The sequence below is a fragment of the Phocoena phocoena genome, chromosome 20 (genome assembly GCF_963924675.1).
Source record: "Phocoena phocoena chromosome 20, mPhoPho1.1, whole genome shotgun sequence".
Taxonomy (NCBI): Eukaryota; Metazoa; Chordata; class Mammalia; order Artiodactyla; family Phocoenidae; genus Phocoena; species Phocoena phocoena.
In genome coordinates, this window is record NC_089238.1 from 2,277,659 (window position 1) to 2,296,012 (window position 18,354).

General features: G+C 48.8%; 1 protein-coding gene across 1 annotated transcript; it reads left to right on the forward strand.

Annotated features, from left to right (window-relative positions):
• The first annotated feature begins 264 nt into the window (after window positions 1–264).
• LOC136141526 (uncharacterized) lies at window positions 265–9,370 on the forward strand. The gene is made up of 6 exons (XM_065899718.1): window positions 265–334; window positions 976–1,067; window positions 3,487–3,592; window positions 5,931–6,020; window positions 7,975–8,066; window positions 9,188–9,370. Exons 1-6 carry the CDS (start codon window positions 265–267, stop codon window positions 9,368–9,370), a joined length of 633 nt encoding a protein of 210 aa, XP_065755790.1.
• The last annotated feature ends 8,984 nt before the right edge of the window (window positions 9,371–18,354 follow it).

Sequence of the window (18,354 nt, forward strand, 5' to 3'; positions counted from 1 at the left end):
CCCACACCCATGGTCTCTGCCCTTGCCCTTGCCAGTCACCATGGCAATCGCTCTCCCCATATCACACACTGGGCCTTGGAAGAACACTAGAGGGAGGCATTGCCAACACTCCCCTTGGATCTTGGGGACCTGGAGACTTGGGGAGGGGATGAAGCTGTCTGAGTCCACCTGACATCTGACAGCGGTGCTGGGGCCACCTGGGTCCCCAGCCCAGACACTAACTGCTCTGGTCTCCTGTCCATAGGGAACACCTGTGGTGTCACGATGCTACCTCTCAGCACCATCGAGGGCCAGGAAACGGAGGCGGTGCAGACCAAGCCGCCGGAGAAAGGAGGTGAGACACACATGGGGTGGAAAACTGTGGGCAGTTGGAAGTGGGGAGGGTCTCCATGGTAAGGCTGATGAGGAAGTGTTGACCCCGAAGATTGATCCCAACCCCAAATATCTCCCGCAGGCTCTTCCTGGGGAGGGGGTGCCTTGAAGGACACCCAGGATGGAACTCCCTGACATCACCTGATGTCAGTGCATCCTGTCACTGCCCTACTCAGAGCTGCAGGGGTCTCCTGGGAGCCGAATGAATTTGGGCTCCTTTTTGTGGCCTGGACACCCCTGTTGTCTTACCCCAGCCCCTTCACCCACTGGCATTCCCTGTCTGTTCCCTGTGGACCTTTGGGCTGCAATTTAATGCATGTCTGCAGGCCCTGCTGTGCAACCTCCAACAAGTGTCCTAACTTCTCTGTGCTTTGGTTTCCTCTTCTCTAAAGTGGGATGATGAGAGTAGCCATCTCAGAGAGATATTATGAACAAGCAAATAAGCTATGATGTGTAAAATACTTAAATGCGTGCCTGGCACAAGGAAACTACTCCACACATATTAGCTCTTGCCAGTGGTTTCATAATGAAGATTTTATTATTATTGAGTTTCTCAAGCCTCTGAGGGCAAAGTGGCCTCATGCCTCTTTCCTCCTCCCTCAGTCCTGCTTTCTGAGAACCCTGATGATCCACCAAAGAAGCCCATCAGAATGAAGGGAACAATGTTATTCAGAGTCCTGCCATTCTGCCCTGTGGTAAGCCTGTTTCTTTCCTCCCTTTGACCAGACTCCTGAGTTCTGAGAGATCCGGAACTTCCTTTGCCCAGCAGAGACACTTGGGTGTCTGTGTGCCCCTTGTCCCTCCCTCATCCCAGTTGTGGCCCCATCCTGTGGGGGACAGTTTTCCTTGAAGATGCTGCCTGCTTTCCTGCCTTCTTTTCTTTACTAATTCCTGCCTCTGCTCCAATGTCACCTCCTCCATGAAGCCTCCCTTGCTCACTTTGGCCTCATTTCTCTCTAACCCCTGCCTTCCTGAATTTTTTTCAGAGTAATTATTGCTACCTGAGAGCACACCTGTATCTGTGTGTTCATCATCTGTGTTCCCTACTCGAGTGGTTCTTGGGGAGCAGCAACCTCCTCTGTTGTTCAATGGCATATCCCCCTGCCTAGAACAGATGTAACCAGCGTTAGGCACTGTATACACATGGGCTGATTGAGTGAGGGAATGAGTTACGTAAGGGTCCCTCCTGCGTAGGCAGCTGTGGCTTTGTCCACCTGGACAACATTCCTCCTTCTGCTACTAACACGCTTGATTTTTCTTGGGGGACCACCTGTCTCCATGCCCTTCGGATGGATCTGATCCCATCCTCAGACCAGCTCCAGGTATGCCCCTGACCAGTCAGAGCCAGCAATGCCAAGGTTCCCCGTGATTGTTCCAGGCTGAGCAGGTGACTCAACCTTGGCCAATGAGGCGTCTGCTCTGCCTCTGGGATTCTTAACAGGTGGGAGGGGAGCTTGGAGCGGCCCTGATGGGGAACCAGGGGGGCCCCGGGGAGAGGTCAGGGGAGGCACAGGGTGAGGATGCTCGCAAGAACACGTTTCCTATTAGTGCCTGCAGCAGTCCCAGGGAGGACTCTCTAGAAATGTTATTAGAAGAGAACGTAAGAGTCACAGATTTTGCAAAGCAGTACAAAGGTCATCCAAATTCACCAATTGTTAATATTTTTCTGTTGGTATGTTTTCTCTTGTAAATATAATATGTATATTATATGTATATAATATGTATGTTATATATATATGTATATATTCCTCAGTGTGTATCACCTTAGATATAGAATATTCTCTTATATAGTGTGGTTTTGAAGACCAGAGTCACACCCTGCCACATGCTAATGTTTTTTGCTGTTGTCGTACGTTGTTGTTTTTTACCTTTCCGCCCAATGAGATTCAGGGTAGCTATGATCTCTGGAATACCATCTAATTGATGCCGTGTCTTGCATTTGAGCAGGATTTCAGGTATAATTTTCTTCCCTCCAGCACAGTAACCACGCACTATATGAGGCTACTTCAATATCAATTAATCAATCTTTAAAAAAATTCAAAACACGGTTTCTCGGCCGCTCAGGGCAGGTTTCAGTGGCCAAATGTGGCCAGTGGCTACCGTACTGGACAGTGCAGATACAGAACATTGCCATGGTCACAGAAGGTTCTGTCTCGGGACTGGGTTAAATATCTTATATTATCAGAATTATCACACAGTGTAGCCACCAGAAAGTGAGGATATGGGCTTGGTGAGAGCTTTTTTATTTTAAGGTTGTTATTTTAAATTTTGTACATAATCAAGACTCAATGGCTGTTTTTATATTACACTCTTTTCATTCTCAGGATCCATATCTTCATAAAGTATTTCTTTTTTAAAAGAAAAACAACAAAGTGTATCTGTTCACATTTCTGCTCAAACTGCCCTTTTGCCAGAGAGCAGCTTGGCTTCATCTACTGAAGGAGCTGGCACAGAAAATTGTCTAGGTCAGGAGTGGGCAGACTCTGGCCATCCAGCCGCAGCCTGTAGTGTAAATAAGGGCTCATTAGCACAACCACGTCCATCCTTAGGTAGGGTCTGGGCTGCTTTCCTGCAAAGTCCAGTAGCTGTGACACAGCCTGTATGGTCCAGATAGGGTAAACTATTCGCCATGACATCCTTGACAACAAAGGTGACTGATCTGGCTTTGAATAGATGCCAGACTGAAAGCAATACGGGTGAAAGTGTGAGAAAAGTTAGAAGGGGAAAACAAACTGCTGTGACTGTGATGCACAGCGTAAAAGATATTTTGTGTTTGGGTCCAGCACGCATGTGCTTCTATGTGTGTGGCATGTGTTTCTTCATATTCCAGTAAGAAGTTTAAGAAACACTACTTACCCTTATTACCTGAACAACTGATTCTCTTCCACCTAAAACGTGCCATTAGCGACATTTTATATCGGTTTCTCTAACCAATGAGGATGAGGAGGTCCCCGACCTCCCCCAATAGTGAAATTGAAGGGAGCACTCAGATACCTGTGCTGGTGTCAGAGACTGTTTTAACCACCTGACTAGTGTTGGTGGTCAGGGGGGTTGAGGGGGTGTGCGTGACGCTGAGCGACTCAGCTCTGTACATTCCTCGGAGTTTGTCCACAGATTCCCTGGACATCTTCGGAGCCAGCGCTGCGCGGGCGCCAAGAACAAACACTGAGCAAGCCTGCCCGCTCCTGCCCAGCGGCCCAGACAGAACCCGGGTCCGGAGGTCAGTCCCGCGGCTGCAGCTCTGAAGCGTCTGCGCCATCCGGGTGGGGGCGCAGCGCGGGGCGGCGGGATGGCGCCGCGGGGTCTCCGCGGGGAGGGCGGCGCGCCCAGGGAGGATGCGCGGGTGCGTTCGCGGCAATGGGGCGCAGGAGCTGCTGCCTAGGAGCCCCTGAGACCCGATGGTGCCCGCGGTGGGGCCCCTTGAGGAACCCGCGTCTCCCCTGAGGGCGGCCAGGATGCTCAGACCCTTCCGAGCCGCAGGGCGACTCCAGGTCCGAGGATTTCTCTGGCCGCTGGGAGGAGGGAAGAGTGGAAGGGACAGAGGAGTTTGGGGTGTCAGTAGTAGGGGTGGCGGGGACTCCGTCCAGGACAGGTGGAGGAGGAGCCCGGGTCCTGGTCCTGAGGTTTTAGGGGGTAGGACGGGCAGACGGGGGACTCTGTAGTTGGATGGAGGAGGCGGGAGGAATAGGTTTGCTCTGCACTCCACAGAGGTCAGTTGGGTATCAGAGGGTCAGGTAACGAATTTGCTTAATGGAACATAGGAAAATGATTTGTGGGAGAGTCCAGAAGGTAGTTTGGGGGGTCGGGAGGGGCAGGGAGTCCCTGCAGATGGGTTGGGGGTTCACAAAGGACGGATAAGAGGGTTAGCAGATGAAAAGGGCGCTTGGAAAACAGGTTTTGAGCCTCCAGTGCTTCTGTGTGCCTGCGTGCTGCGGGTGGGGGCGGGGCGTGTGCTGGGGCGATTATCTTAGAGCAGCGGCCTCTGCGGATGGGCCCTGGGTGAGAATGAGCGTGGGCCCTGGGTATAGGCAGAGGGAAATTATGTTGGAGAGGGTGACGTGTAATTTCAGCCTGTGGGTCTGCGTTTGTGGGTGGCTAGAGGGTGTGTGTGTGTGTGTGTGTGTGTGTGTGTGTGCGCGCGTACGTCCAGGACTTGTGTGAGGAGGGCGTTCAGTACTAACTAGCAGGCCTGCCCACCTGAGTGGTGGGGGTCTCAGAGTTTCCCTGGAGTGTGTCTGCAGGTGTGCTTGTGTCGTCATGCCCTGGTTTCGTCAGTGTTCATTTGAAAATGTGTGTTTCTGACAATTGTGTGTGTGTCTGGCGGGCTGGGTGTTCCCACAAATTGATGCATCTTGTATTTGCACGATTAAGAGTGAGAGTCTGTGATTACATCTTACACTTCTTAAAAAGGTTTACAGGAAGAGGTGTTGACTCTGATTTTCCAGATAGTGTGTTGTCAGTGTGTATGTATGTGTGTGTATTTAATCATATTTAATCCTCGTGTTTAATAATTAATTTTACTCATTTTTCTGGAGAGGAAAGCTGACAGCACAAGAGGTGAAAGAACCTCTGAAATGGGGCTTGCCAAGTAAAATACAGGATGCTTACTTAAATTTGAATTTCAGACAAATAATGAATTACTTTTGAGTATAATTATGTCCCAAATATTTCATGGGACTTGGGTATTCGTAAACATAACTTCGTATATTAAATAAGTGATTTTTATGTAGACATTTACCATGTGGTGATTGGGACCTATCATGCTGAAATATGATTTTCCTATCTCAAATTCAAATCTCAGTTTGCTCTGTGTTGTAATATTGTTGTTAACTCTGGCAAACTTGATCCTTGAGATCTCTCAGCTAGTGACAGGCAGGTTGGAATCCCCACAGTGCACCCTCCATACAAACTGGCTGAAGTTCTGCCCAGGGTAAAGCTGGCGTGGAGGCGAGGTCCCAGGACCCCACAGCTGAGCCTGCTGCTAGGCACCCTTGCTGCAGTGCTGGCCTCTCCCCAGGGGCTGTGGTGAGGGGTCTGTGGACCACCCCCCTCGTCTTCACAGCAGTCCTGAGAGGCAGTCACTTGAGCATCCTGTACCAGAAGAGGCCCCCGAGGACAGGGAAGAGGGGTCCTGGTCTGAACCGTTTGGTCAAGCTGCCTTATAGCCTTAGGACACAGCTGAAATACAGCACTGGGAATGCTGACCATGAGGTGCACTTATCGAGTGCCTGCTGTACGCCAGACTCCAGAGGCCCTTTTTGATACCCAGTTAACTGACCTTCACCTATGATTCCCAGCAGTCTGTGTCATAATATTTCTTCTTTTCCTTAAAGGGGCACCATGGCAATCGTTCGCCCCAAGTCACACACTGGGCCTTGGAAGCAGCTCTAGGAGGCAGGCATTGCCAACACAACCCTTGGATGTTGGGGACCTGGACTCTTGGGGAGGGGATGGAGCTGTCTGAGTCCACCTGACATCTGAGAGCGGTGCTGGGGTTCACACCCAGGCCATCTGGGCCCCCAGCCCAGACACTGACTGCTCTGGTCTCCTGTCCATAGGGAGCACCTGTGGTGTCACGATGCTACCTCTCAGCACCATCGAGGGCCAGGAAATGGAGGCGGTGCAGACCAAGCCGCCGGAGAAAGGAGGTGAGACACACATGGGGTGGAAAACTGTGGACAGGTGGGAGTGGGGAGAGCCTCCAGGGTAAGGCTGATGAGGAAAGGTTGACCCTGAGGACTGATCCCAACCTCAAATATCTCCTAGTTGCTCTTCCTGGGAAGGGAGGGCCCTGAGCGGCACCCAGGATGGAACCTCCGTGACATCCCCTCGTCAGTGGGTCCTGTCTCTCCCCTGCTCAGAGTCTTCAGGGGTGTCTCTTGGGAGCTGGAATCAATCTGGGCTCCATTTTGTGGCCCAGATACCTGCCTGGACTGGCCCTGCATCCAGTTGCCAAGTCAGGAATTGCAGGGTCATTCAGGTGGAAGATGAAGGAGGCCTGGCCCAAGGATTTAGCTGAGGGGATGGGGAAGAGTGGGGTAGGTTGTGGACCCTGCTGGTGGCTTGGTCTCATGAGTGAGGGATTCTGGGTCTGTTGTGATGCTTCCTTTCTGAAACGTCTTACTTTGTGATAATTTTATATCCACAAGAAGTTGCCATAATAGTACATAGAAGTTCCATGGACACTTCATCCCATTTCGCCCAGTATCTTTATTTTATATGATGATACTACAACATCAAAACTAGCCCATGGATATTCGCACAATCCATGTGTGTTTTTACTTGTGTTTCATCACATCTATAGCTGTGTGTAACCATCATACAAAACAAGATACAGGCCACTTTTTAAGCTACATACTCCCTTACCAGAGGTAGCTACTTTCCAGCTTCTTGTCCAATCTTCCAGAATGTTCTATGCTCACTCATACAGACAAGGATGTGTATCTGTTACTATGTATTTATGTCTGATGTACTGTGTGTACTCTATATGCCACTGCCGGTTCCTATTTTGTCTTCTTTCATTTAATTCTGATCTGACACTTGGTATCTTCCAGTCCCAGTCACAGTGCTTTCCAAGCACCCAATCACTCATGCTTCACAACTCTGTGAGGTAAGGACAGTGATTGCCCCATTTTGCAGATGGGAAATCTGAGGGGTGACAGGGATGAATGAACAGCTCATGCTGGGATTTGAAGCGTTTGGCCTCAGGGTCTTTGACCTTAAGCTCTGAGTCCCCTGTCCATCTTGGGGACTCTTCCCCACAAGATGACAAGTTTGTGTTCCAGCTGTCTGGCATTCCATGGTCTGTCTGTCCTGTGTTCTAATTTATTTAACCTGGTTCGTACAGGTCGCCATTTGGGTTATTCCCAATCTTTGAGGATGACAATAAATGCAAGTAGAGGAAGGATTATAGTTGGGCCATATGGCACACAGAGGAGTATAACCATGATAATGTGTTTAAAAATTGAAATGGAAGCATCAAAGGGGTGTACATTTGTAATTTTGACAGGTTGACCGAATGGTCCTCCATAGAGAGACCGATTTCTATTCCCAGCAGGAGAGTAGGAGTTTCTAAGAAAATATCTGGATTTGTTGGTAGCTTTGAAATATCAGGGGATTTCACTCTAAATCAAGACATCTGTCTTCTGTGGGGAAACTAGACAATTTTCTGGAGAGGCATCCCCACAAGCAGCTGCATATCAGCTGTCCCTTCCTCCTGGACACGGGCTCCCCAGGGTGCCACCATCTCCAGAGACCCTGTTGTCTTACCCCAGCCCCTTCACTCACTGACATTCCCTCTCTGTTCCCTGTGGGCCTTTGGGATGCAATTTAATGCATGTCTGCAGGCGCTGCTGTGCAACCGCCAGCAACTGTCCTAACCTTCTGTGCCTTGGTTTCCTCATCTCTAAAGTGGGATGATGATAGCAGCCATCTCAATTTAGCTATGATGTGTAAAATACTTAACTGCGTACCTGACACATGTAGCAAGTACTCAACACATGTTAGTTCTTGTCAATGGTTTCATGATGAAGATCTTTTTATTATTGAGTTTTCAAGCCTCAGAGGGCAAGGTGGCTTCATGCCTCTTTCCTCCTCTCTCAGCTCTGCTTCCTGAGAACCCTGGTGAGCCGCGGAAGAAGTCCACTGGAATGAAGGGAAGACTGTCATTCAAAGTCCTGCCAATCTGTCCCATGGTAAGCCTGCTTGTTTCCTCCCTTTGACCAGAGGCTCCTGGGTTCTGAGAGGTCAAGTACTTCCACCACCCTCTCTGCCCAGCAGAGACCCTTGGGTGGCCAGGTGCCCCTTGTTCCCCCCAAGGATGTGGCCCCATCCTGTAAGGGATGGTTTTCCTTGAAGATGCTGCCCTCTTTCCTGCTTCCTTCTCTTTCCTAATTCCTGCCTCTGCTCCAATGTCACTTCCTCCATGAAGCCTCCCTTCCTAACTTTTGCCCCACCCCCCTGACTTGCTGAATATTTGTCAGATAATTATTGCTACCCGAGAGCATACCTTGTATTTGTTTGTTCATTCTGAAGGGGTAGGAACCAGTTCTGTTGTTCAATGACATATCCCCCTTGGCTAGAACAGATGTAACCAGCGGTAGGCACTGTACACATGTGGGCTGATTAAATGAAGGAATGAATTAGGGAACGGTCCCTGCTGAGGCAGGCAGCTGTGGCTTTGTCCACCTGGATACCATTCCTCGTTCTTTTGGTAAAACACTTGATTTTTGGGTGGACCATCTGCCTCCATGAACTTTGGATGTGTCTGATCCCATTCTCAGACCAGCTCCAGCTATGCCCCTGACCAATCAGAGCCGGCAATGCCAGGGTTCCCTGTGATTGGTTCCGGGCTGGGCACGTGACTCAACCTTAGCCAATAAGGAGTCTCCTCCGTCTCTGGGATTCTTAACAGGTGGGAGGGGAGTTTGGAGGGCCCTGATGGGGAGTCAGGGGGGCCGTGGGTAGAGGTCAGGTGAGGCACGGGGGCAGGATGCTCGCAAGAACACCTTTCCTGTTAGTGCCTGCAACAGTCCCAGGGAGGACTTTTGAAGAGGTTTTCTTATTAGGGAATAGTGTGAGAATCAAAGACTTTATAAAAACAGTACAGAGGTCATCCAAATCCACCGATTGTTAACACATTTTCTATTTGCATGTTTCCTCTAATATGAAAATATATAATACATGATGTTGATGGTGCTCAACATCCTGCAATGTACAAGATGCCCCCCTTCCCCGAAAGAATGATCTGACCCCAAAATGTCATTAGTGTGACACTAACGTTCTGTTCTTTCTTCTCTGTTCGCTTTCCTTCCAGCCAAGTGTTTGCTTCACCTATTACTTGGAACAGGATGACCCTGACTCTGATTCCCAATTTCCTCTTGAACCTTCGAAACCTGACCCAAATTGCACCTTCGTTCCTCTGCCTGTGTTAGAGTTTCATGAAATCAAGGTGTGTGAATGTCCCCTGTGCTGTCTCAGCTTTGTCACTGCTTCCTAATACCTGAGCTCCCTCTGCTTCCTGCTCTTGACTCAGCACCCTGGAATCATGCATGCTGGGCTACTGTGATGTAAAATCCCCAAATACAGCTGCTTAAATAAACCGAACTTGATGTCTCTCTCATGATTGTGGTCTGTGTGTAAAACTCCCAGGGCTGGGGTGTTACATCCCCGTGGAGTTGGGCAGCCTTGCCCACCTTGACCTTGGTGCTCTGTGCCACGTGGCTGGAGAGGGCTCACCCCCCATATCCCGTCCACATTGTGGCTCAGGGGAAGGGGAGGAGGATGAGGGAAGGGGAAGCCACACTTTAGTCCTTCAGAGGACAACTCCTACAAGATGCCCAGATCACTTTTCCTTAAACCTCATTGGCCAGAACATAGTCACATGACCACATCTAGCTGCAAGAGATGCTGGGAAGTGCAGTCCTTAGCTGGGCAATCCTGTGTCACCTACTAGCTTCTATTATTACAGCAAAGGAGAATGGATATTGTGTCCACCGCTGACCGGGTCTCTTATGTTAATTTAGCCCCGGCACCAGGCTGTGATGAACACATGAGTGAATAAATGTACTCTTCAATACTGTATCTCTCTCCCATTGACTAGGATCTCCTCCATTTTTACACAAATATTTAGAATGATGAACCTTCAAGCGCTGACCATGTGGTAGGCACTGAGCTAATGTCTTTACACATTTTGATCCACTTAATTCTCACAACCATATGGCTGGTTCTGTTATTATCCATCTTTCCAAGAGAAGAGAACAGAGAGGCACAGAGAGTTCATGTCACTTGCTTCAGGTCACACAGATCATAAGTAGCCAACCCAAGATTCAAGCCCAGGCAGGCTGGCTCCAGAGTCTCTGCCAACAGCCACAAAGTCGAAGTTGTCGACTGAAGTAAAAATACACAACATGAGAGGGGTGAATTTCAATTTTACTTGGGGACTTACTGAGGATTAGAACCAGGAGATAGCCTCTCAGAGAGCTCTGAGGAACTGTTCCAAAAGCTAGGTAGGAGGTCAGTTTCTGTGTGATTTTGGAGAAGGGGCCCATGCAGTCAAGCACACATCTCAGCACAAGGTTCCTGTTGGTCATGAAGAACAGACATCTCAGTCAATGATTTTAGTGCTTTTCTAAGTATGGGAAGATGCAAGAATCTTGGTTCATAATATTTTCTCCTGAAAATATCTAATTATCTGAGGGTCATTTCCTCCACTTTTCCCAGAGCATAGAATGCCTCACCCGGATCTTCACTTTGAATTCCTTTCAGGGTGAACTGTAGGTAGGACTGGAGAGTGGGAAGCATCCTTTAGTTGGTAAATTTTAAAAGCAACAGCCACAGGGGGTCATGGAGGTGTCTCTGCTGAGATTTCTGGGCTCCTCCAGATGCCTGGTGGACGCTGGTCCTCAGCTCACCTAGGCTGGCTCCTCTTGGGGGACTGGGGAGACCTGGCCCTGCTCCAAGTATCTTTCATCCTCCAGCAGGCTTGCCTAGGCATGTTCATCCCCACGCAGTGTTCAGGGCACAAGATAGAAACCAATAACAGTTTCTCAGGCACTTCAAACTTCTCCTTAAGTCACATTTTGCCAGGATCCCATTGGCCAAAGCAATTTTCATGGCCAAGCACAGATTCAGAACAGGAGGACACTGCACACTTAAATGTCAAATGGTATGGACATGGGGCAGGGTGGAAAACTCTGGCCGTTTTTGCAATCTACCACAATGCAATTCTGAACACATTCCCAACTTCCAGTGGATTTCCATGTCCTCTCCTGGGCCGCGTGGGGGACCAGTCCCTCGGTGAACAAGGATGCTGTCTGGCGGTACAGGAACCAGTGATCTTCAAGGACGTGGCCATGTCCTTCACCCAGGTCCTGCTGGAGCTGGTTCAGAAGGACCTGTACAAGGACGTGTTGTTGACAACTGTGGGAATCTGAGCTCCCTGTGTAAGGACGGCCTCCCCCAGTTCAGACACGGCTCGCCAGAGCTTGGTGGTCTGGTGATTCCAAAAGGCTATAAAGTTTCCAGAAGACACGGATGAGCTCCAGCCCAGGGCTGGCCTCTAGCACTGGGGTTTTGATGGTGTTGGCTCTGCTCCTGGTCTCAAGACAGCTTCCAGGAGCCCCAGGAGCACCAGTGCTCTAATTCACTCGCAACAGGAATGGTAGACTATTTTGGCGCTTGTATTCCCCCCAGGAGTCTGACCTGATCTGATTGGACCTGGCTTCATCACATGACCACAGCTAACCAATTACAGTGGCCAGAGAGATAAGGTATGAGCTGATTGGCTGATGTACGCAATGGGGTGGGCTCTGCTGCCTGGGAACTACTTGGGTCTCCATCCTTAGAAATTTGAGCTGGTGGGGTGGAAGGTGTGGGTAGGTCAAGGTGGATGTGGAGGCTGGGGAGGGAGTTTCCCCACGTTCTCTCTGGAGGTCCTTTTTTTATCACACGGTTGGTCTTTCTATGCAAACATTTGGTCTGGGTTGCATGCTGGGAGGCATCTCACTCTTCTTTCCTTCTTTGGAGCAGGGCATCAGGTTTTCAAACCAAAGTTGACCACCAGGTTGGAGCAAGGAGATGATCCTGGTGTCAGGGAGAGAGATGTCCCTGGAGCCCCCCAGCAAGGTGATGTGGAATCAACGTGAGCAGGAGAGATAGCACTGCAATCTCCATGGGAAATCCTCCCTATACGCCCCTGGGGAGGTGGGACTAGTCTGCAGGACAAGTTTCCTTCCAGGATGGCTTTTCCATTCCTCCAGCCCGAGAGATCCTTCCACTCTAATGTTCTCATCCCCACCCTTCTTCCTTGTCCTGCATCCTCTGTATCAGACTCCTTGGGTGGCAAGTGAGAGAAACCCTGACTCAGGGCCTTGGCACTGGCTGTTTCCTCCATCTGCAGGGCCCCTCCTCCAGGGTTTTTCTGCTGCTGCTTCAGCCAGCACCTTTTAATTTTCCTCCTCGTACGCATGTATTGGTGCCTTCATAGTTTACAAGATATTTATGGCAGTTCTTTCGTGCTGGCCGGTTTTAAGATTATCACCAGTTTACAGCCCTCTGTTACTTAGGAAGGCATCCACCCATTTCTGAGTAGTAAAATTATCACCTATCAGCTTCTTCACCTCAAGAATATAGGAGAACATATAGAGAGTTTTCTCATTCAGATAATACACACATTTCCTAAGAATCCCAAATAGTAACAAGGTGTATTCATTATAAAAACAAACAAACAAACAACCTTTTTCTCACTCCAGCTTCTACTTCTGAAGTTCTAACTTTGTTGATATTTATAACCTATCCAGCTTGAGATATTTCAATAAATTTAAGTTTTGTTTTCCAAAACCAGATTCCAGTGGTACACGTACACATCCATCAGAATGACTAGAGGAGAAATATGAGAGTTGGTGAGGCTGTGGAACCCCTGGAACTCTCATGCATTGTTGTGGAAGGGTAAATTGGCGCAGCTCTTCAGAAGAGAAAACTAGTGGCTGGCATCTAGGAGAATTGCACCTATACATGCTCCGATCCGAATAACTCCACAGTGTGGCTGGGGGTCAGCGTGTGTCTGATGATTCTGCAGCCCCCCTACCCCGCCCCCCTCCCCGTGACCCGGGCATCCAGGCTGTTGTGTCCCTGCCGCTCAGAAGCATAACCTGCGGCTCTTCCCTGTCAACTCGCACTTCCCTTCTCCTGGAAGACCTGGTCCAGGACTGGGTCCAGGTGGGGTGAGGGGGAGGGGCGCTGTAGGGAGGATGGCTGTTTGAGGCCCAGCTGGAATGCCCAGAAACAGAGACAGTGAGGCAGGAACGCTGGGGTCAAAGAGGAGGTGCAGGACCAGGATTTCCAAACCCTAGTAACGATAAGTTGTAGCCAGCAAGACAACTTTGTATACTTTGTTTCAGGCACTGTTTCAGTCACTCGACCTGAGTATCTATGTGGACAGTGGAGGGGCAGTGGTCGTGAGGGGCTCCTTTCGCGCCTTCGTCCTGCGCGGTCCCCGGGCACGTTTTCTGGACCCTCTGCAGGATGCCTGGGACCAGCACTGAGCTAGCCCGCCCCGCCCCTGTTCCCCGGGAAGCCCGCGCCAAGTCACAACCCGTTCGGGAGGTCAGTCCTGCCGGCTGCAGCTCTGAAGGGTCTGCGTGTGCTCGGGGCTGGAGGGCTGATGGGGGTCGGGGCGGCAGTGGGATTGCGCTGAGGGGCTGCAGAGGGAAGGGGAGGGGGCTCTCGGGGAGGGGGCTCCCTGAGAGCGCGCGCCAAGTGCGTTCAGGGTCTGGGGGGCTCAAGGGGCGCTGCCTAGGAACCCGGGACCCGTGTGGCGGGCGCGCCGGCTAGTCACGTTGAGGACCAGGGAGTCACCCCAGGACGCCCAGCAGTTCTTGGTCCGGTTGAGCGCACGGGCGACTCTGATTCCCGTGGATTCCTCCTGCCACCTAGAGGAGAGAAGACTGGAGGGACAAGACAGGACGCTGGGTCCAGCAGGGAGGGGACCATGGGGGCTCTGTCTTCCTGACTGGTGGGGAGCACGGGTCCAGGGGGTATGGGGCCAGCGACAGGGACTGTGATGCAGGGGATCTGAAGCCCCGGAGAGGAGGTGAAGGAAGCCATCTCCTGATACCCCCTAATAACAATAAAATTGTAGCCAACCCATAAATTGCCTGTACAGGTCTCATACACTATTTCAGTCACTTGACATGTGATGTGGTTCAGGATACCCTACGCCTAAATGTGGCACCTGGCATATTGAAGCTGAAGGGGTTTGAGAAAACAGCCAAAGCAGGAAATTCACTCTCACCTCTCCTTTCCCCTTCTTCCCTGAAACAGGTCATAAATCCCTCATGGGAGACGTGCCCTCCCTATACCAGAAGGAAAGGAGCATCCTTATCTCCAAAGAAAAAGGAACGCTTCCAAGAAGAATCCTAACACACAGGCCTTGCTAAGTTTCCACCAGGTTATTAAACTTACCTCCTATTCCTTAACCTCTTATAGTCTTCCACAACCGTCCACGCCCTATCAAACCTAGCATAAAATACTCAGGTCTGTTTCTTTGGGTCTTCATTTCCTTAGGAAGGCTCTTGTGTCATGTAAAAGTTATATTAAAACAACTTGTAGGCTTTTCTCCTGTTAATCGTCTTTGTTAGTTAACTTTCAGACCCACCCAGGGACCATAAGAGGGTAGAGGAAAAGACTTGCCTCCACTACGCATGCAGTTAATCATATTTGATTCTTATATTTAATAAGTTACTGTCTTTTCATTTTGGAGGGACAAACTGAGGCTCAGAGAGTTTAAATGACCTCTGAGTTGTAGATTTCCAGATAAGGAGGGCACTTTTGGGGAATCCCCCCACCAGGAGTTCGTGTGTTCCGACTTTGTGAGACTAGGCTTGACTCTGCAAGAGTCTCACGTGTATACCTAAAAAGTCATCGCCAAATCTCAGGTCATAGGTTTTTCTCTTGTGTTTTCTTCCAGGGGTTTTCAAGTTTTGGTTTTACATTTAGGTGTGTGATCCGTTTTGAGTTAATTTTTGTGATGGGTATAAGGTCTGTGTCAAGAAATATTAACCATTATGTCATCATCATCATCACTACCATGAATATCATTATGCATAAAATAATTATTGCACGTTTCAGTATGCTTTCCCCGCATATCTTGAGCCCCTGCCCGATAAATATTCTTTAGTTAAATACAAATGGCTCCTAAACACAGGAAAACATGTTCTACCTTGCTCATGAAAAAAGAAACATAAACTAGAACTGCCTTGAGTTTCTCAACCTTGGTTTTGGAAAACTTTAAAAAGCATCATATAACACTGAGAATGCAGGTTTGCTCACACAGGCTGGTGGGGGTCTAAGCTGCAACAGCGTCTATGGAACGCAATTTAGAAATCTCTATCAAAATGACACACACACGTGCAGTTTGCCTCAGCGATTCCACTCCAGGGGATTTATCTTCCTAGCAGATTTACACAACTCGGAATCGCTGAAGGTCAAAGTTATGCACTGAATACTGGTAGCAAAGGGCTGAAAACAACTCAACCACCCAGTAGTCAGGAATGGGTTAAATAAATCAAGTCACAACTATATGGCAGAATCCAAACAGCTGTTCAGAAACAGTGGGCAAATTCTCTTTGTACTGATATGAAAAGCTCTCCGAGGTATACTGGTAAGTAAAAAATGAAGGCACAGGGCTTCCCTGGTGGCGCGGTGGTTGAGAGTCCGCCTGCCGATGCAGGGGACACGGGTTCGTGCCCCGGTCCAGGAAGATCCCACATGCCGCGGAGCGGCTGGGCCCGTGAGCCGTGGCCGCTGAGCCTGCGCGTCCGGAGCCTGTGCCCCGCAACGGGAGAGGCCACTGCAGTGAGAGGCCCGCGTACCGCAATAAAAAAAATAAAAAAAAAAAATGAAGGCTCAGAATACTGTGCAAAGTCTCCCACCTTTTGTATAAAAAAGGGAGGAAATAAGACCAGGAGTATTTTTGCAAACATAAAAATCTATGTATTATTTTTGGACAAATATATAATTATACGTAATAGTGAATCTATGTATCATAATGATAGCTGTGTTATATATTCCTTAAGTACACATTTTATGTTACAGTATATATCATATTGCGCAAGTGTCATACATTGTATTATATCTTTACATTTTAAATTTATTTATAAGATATAGATTATATTTATATATTTAAAATACTTTATATTTTAAAATATATTTATTTGTATTACAGATATATATGTACAGAATATATATTATAGTATAGATACACGTTTATAATATATATCAATGATAACCAGACGCATCTGTGTGTATAATGCACAGATACATATATATCTACTTATATATACATAAAGAAATTGTGGAAGGACGTTGAAAACGTTCATGCTTTCATAATTATTCATAAATATTCAAATAATTGCACTGGTTACCTGGGTGTATGTGGTTTATGACATTAAAAAGTTGGTGGGTGAACACCACACACTAAAATAAAATCAAAATGGATTAAAGACCTAAATGTAAGGCCAGACACTATAAAACTCTTAGAGGAAAACATAGGCAGAACGCTCTATGCCATAAATCACAGCAAGATCCTTTTTGACCCGCCTCCTAGAGAAATGGAAATAAAAACAAAAATAAACAAATGGGACCTAATGAAACTTAAAAGCTTTTGCACAGCAAAGGAAACCATAAACAAGACCAAAAGACAACCCTCAGAATGGGAGAAAATATTTGCAAATGAAGCAACTGACAAAGGATTAATCTCCAAAATTTACAAGCAGCTCATGCAGCTCAATATCAAAACAACAAACAACTCAATCCAAAAATGGGCAGAAGACCTAAATAGACATTTCTCCAAAGAAGATATACAGATTGCCAACAAACACATGAAAGCATGCTCAACATCACTAATTATTAGAGAAATGCAAATCAAAAGCTACAATGAGGTATCACCTCACACCAGTCAGAATGGCCATCATGAAAAAAATCTAAAAACAATAAATGCTGGAGAGGGTGTGGAGAAAAGGGAACCCTCTTGCACTGTTGGTGGGAATGTAAATTGATACAGCCACTATGGAGAACAGTATGGAGGTTCCTTAAAAAACTACAAATAGAACTACCATACGACCCAGCAATCCCACTACTGGGCATATACCCTGAGAAAACCATAATTCAAAGAGAATCATGTACCACAATGTTCATTGAAGCTTTATTTACAACAGCCAGGACATGGAAGCAACCCAAGTGTCCATCGACAGATGACTGGATAAAGAAGATGTGGCACATATATACAATGGAATATTACTCAGCCATAAAAAGAAACGAAATTGAGTTATTTGCAGTGAGGTGGATGGACCTAGGGTCTATCCTACAGAGTGAAGTAAGTTAGAAAGAGAAAAACAAATACTGTATGCTAACACATATATATGGAATCTTAAAAAAAAAAAAAAAAGGTTCTGAAGAACCTAGGGGCAGGACAGGAATAAAGATACAGACATAGAGAATGGACTTGAGGACACGGGGAGGGAGAAGTGTAAGCTAGGATGAAGTGAGAGAGTGGCACAGACTTATATACACTACCAAATGTAAAAGAGATAGCTAGTGGGAAGCAGCCACATAGTACGGGGAGATCAGCTCGGTGCTTTGTGACCACCTAGAGGGGTGGGATAGGGAGGGTGGGAGTGAGATGAAAGCGGGAGAGGATATGGGGATATATGTATATGCGTAGCTGATTCACTATGTTATACAGCAGAAACTAACACACCATTGTAAAGCAATTATACTCCAATAAAGATGTTAAAAAAAAAATTGGTGGGTGGCACACAGACACACACACACAGACACACACACACACACACAAACGGTGAGCAGACTTTCCACTGCATACTGCTTATTTAATTAAAAAAAATTTAAACCATGTGTTAACTATTGAAAAAACTACTAAAGCATTTACAGGAAGCAGGTCTTCCGTCCCCTCCAATCCAGCCTGGTTCTCGCGTGCCCCCCAGCGGAGCCGGCCGGAAGCGGCCTGCGTTTCCCGCGCGGCCCTCCGGCCGCCCCACAAGGCGCACGCGCAGACCGCACACAGCGCATGCGCCGTGGGTTTGGGCGCCAAGTCCGAGGCCGAGCGTTTCAGTCAGGCGGCGGCGGCGGCGGCGGCGGCGTCGTCGGGCTAGCAAGGTGAGCGCGCCGTTTCCCGGGTCGCACACTGCGGGAGGCACGTGGGGGCACGGAGCGGGCTCGCGGGCAGTGGAGGCGCGGGCCTACCTGAGGCGACGCTGGGGGGGCCGGGCCCCTTCACTGGGAAGTCCACGGGAAAGGAGGCGCTAAGTAGCGGCCCTGAGGGGAAGAGGCAGGAGGCCGCGCGGGCGGTGGTCGGCTCTGAGGAGGACGCGGCGGCCTCCCTGCCCCTCACGCCTCGGCCTCCTGCCAACGACCTCCTCGGCCAGAAGGCTTTCAGGCCTGGACGGTCCGCCCGCTCCCGCCTTT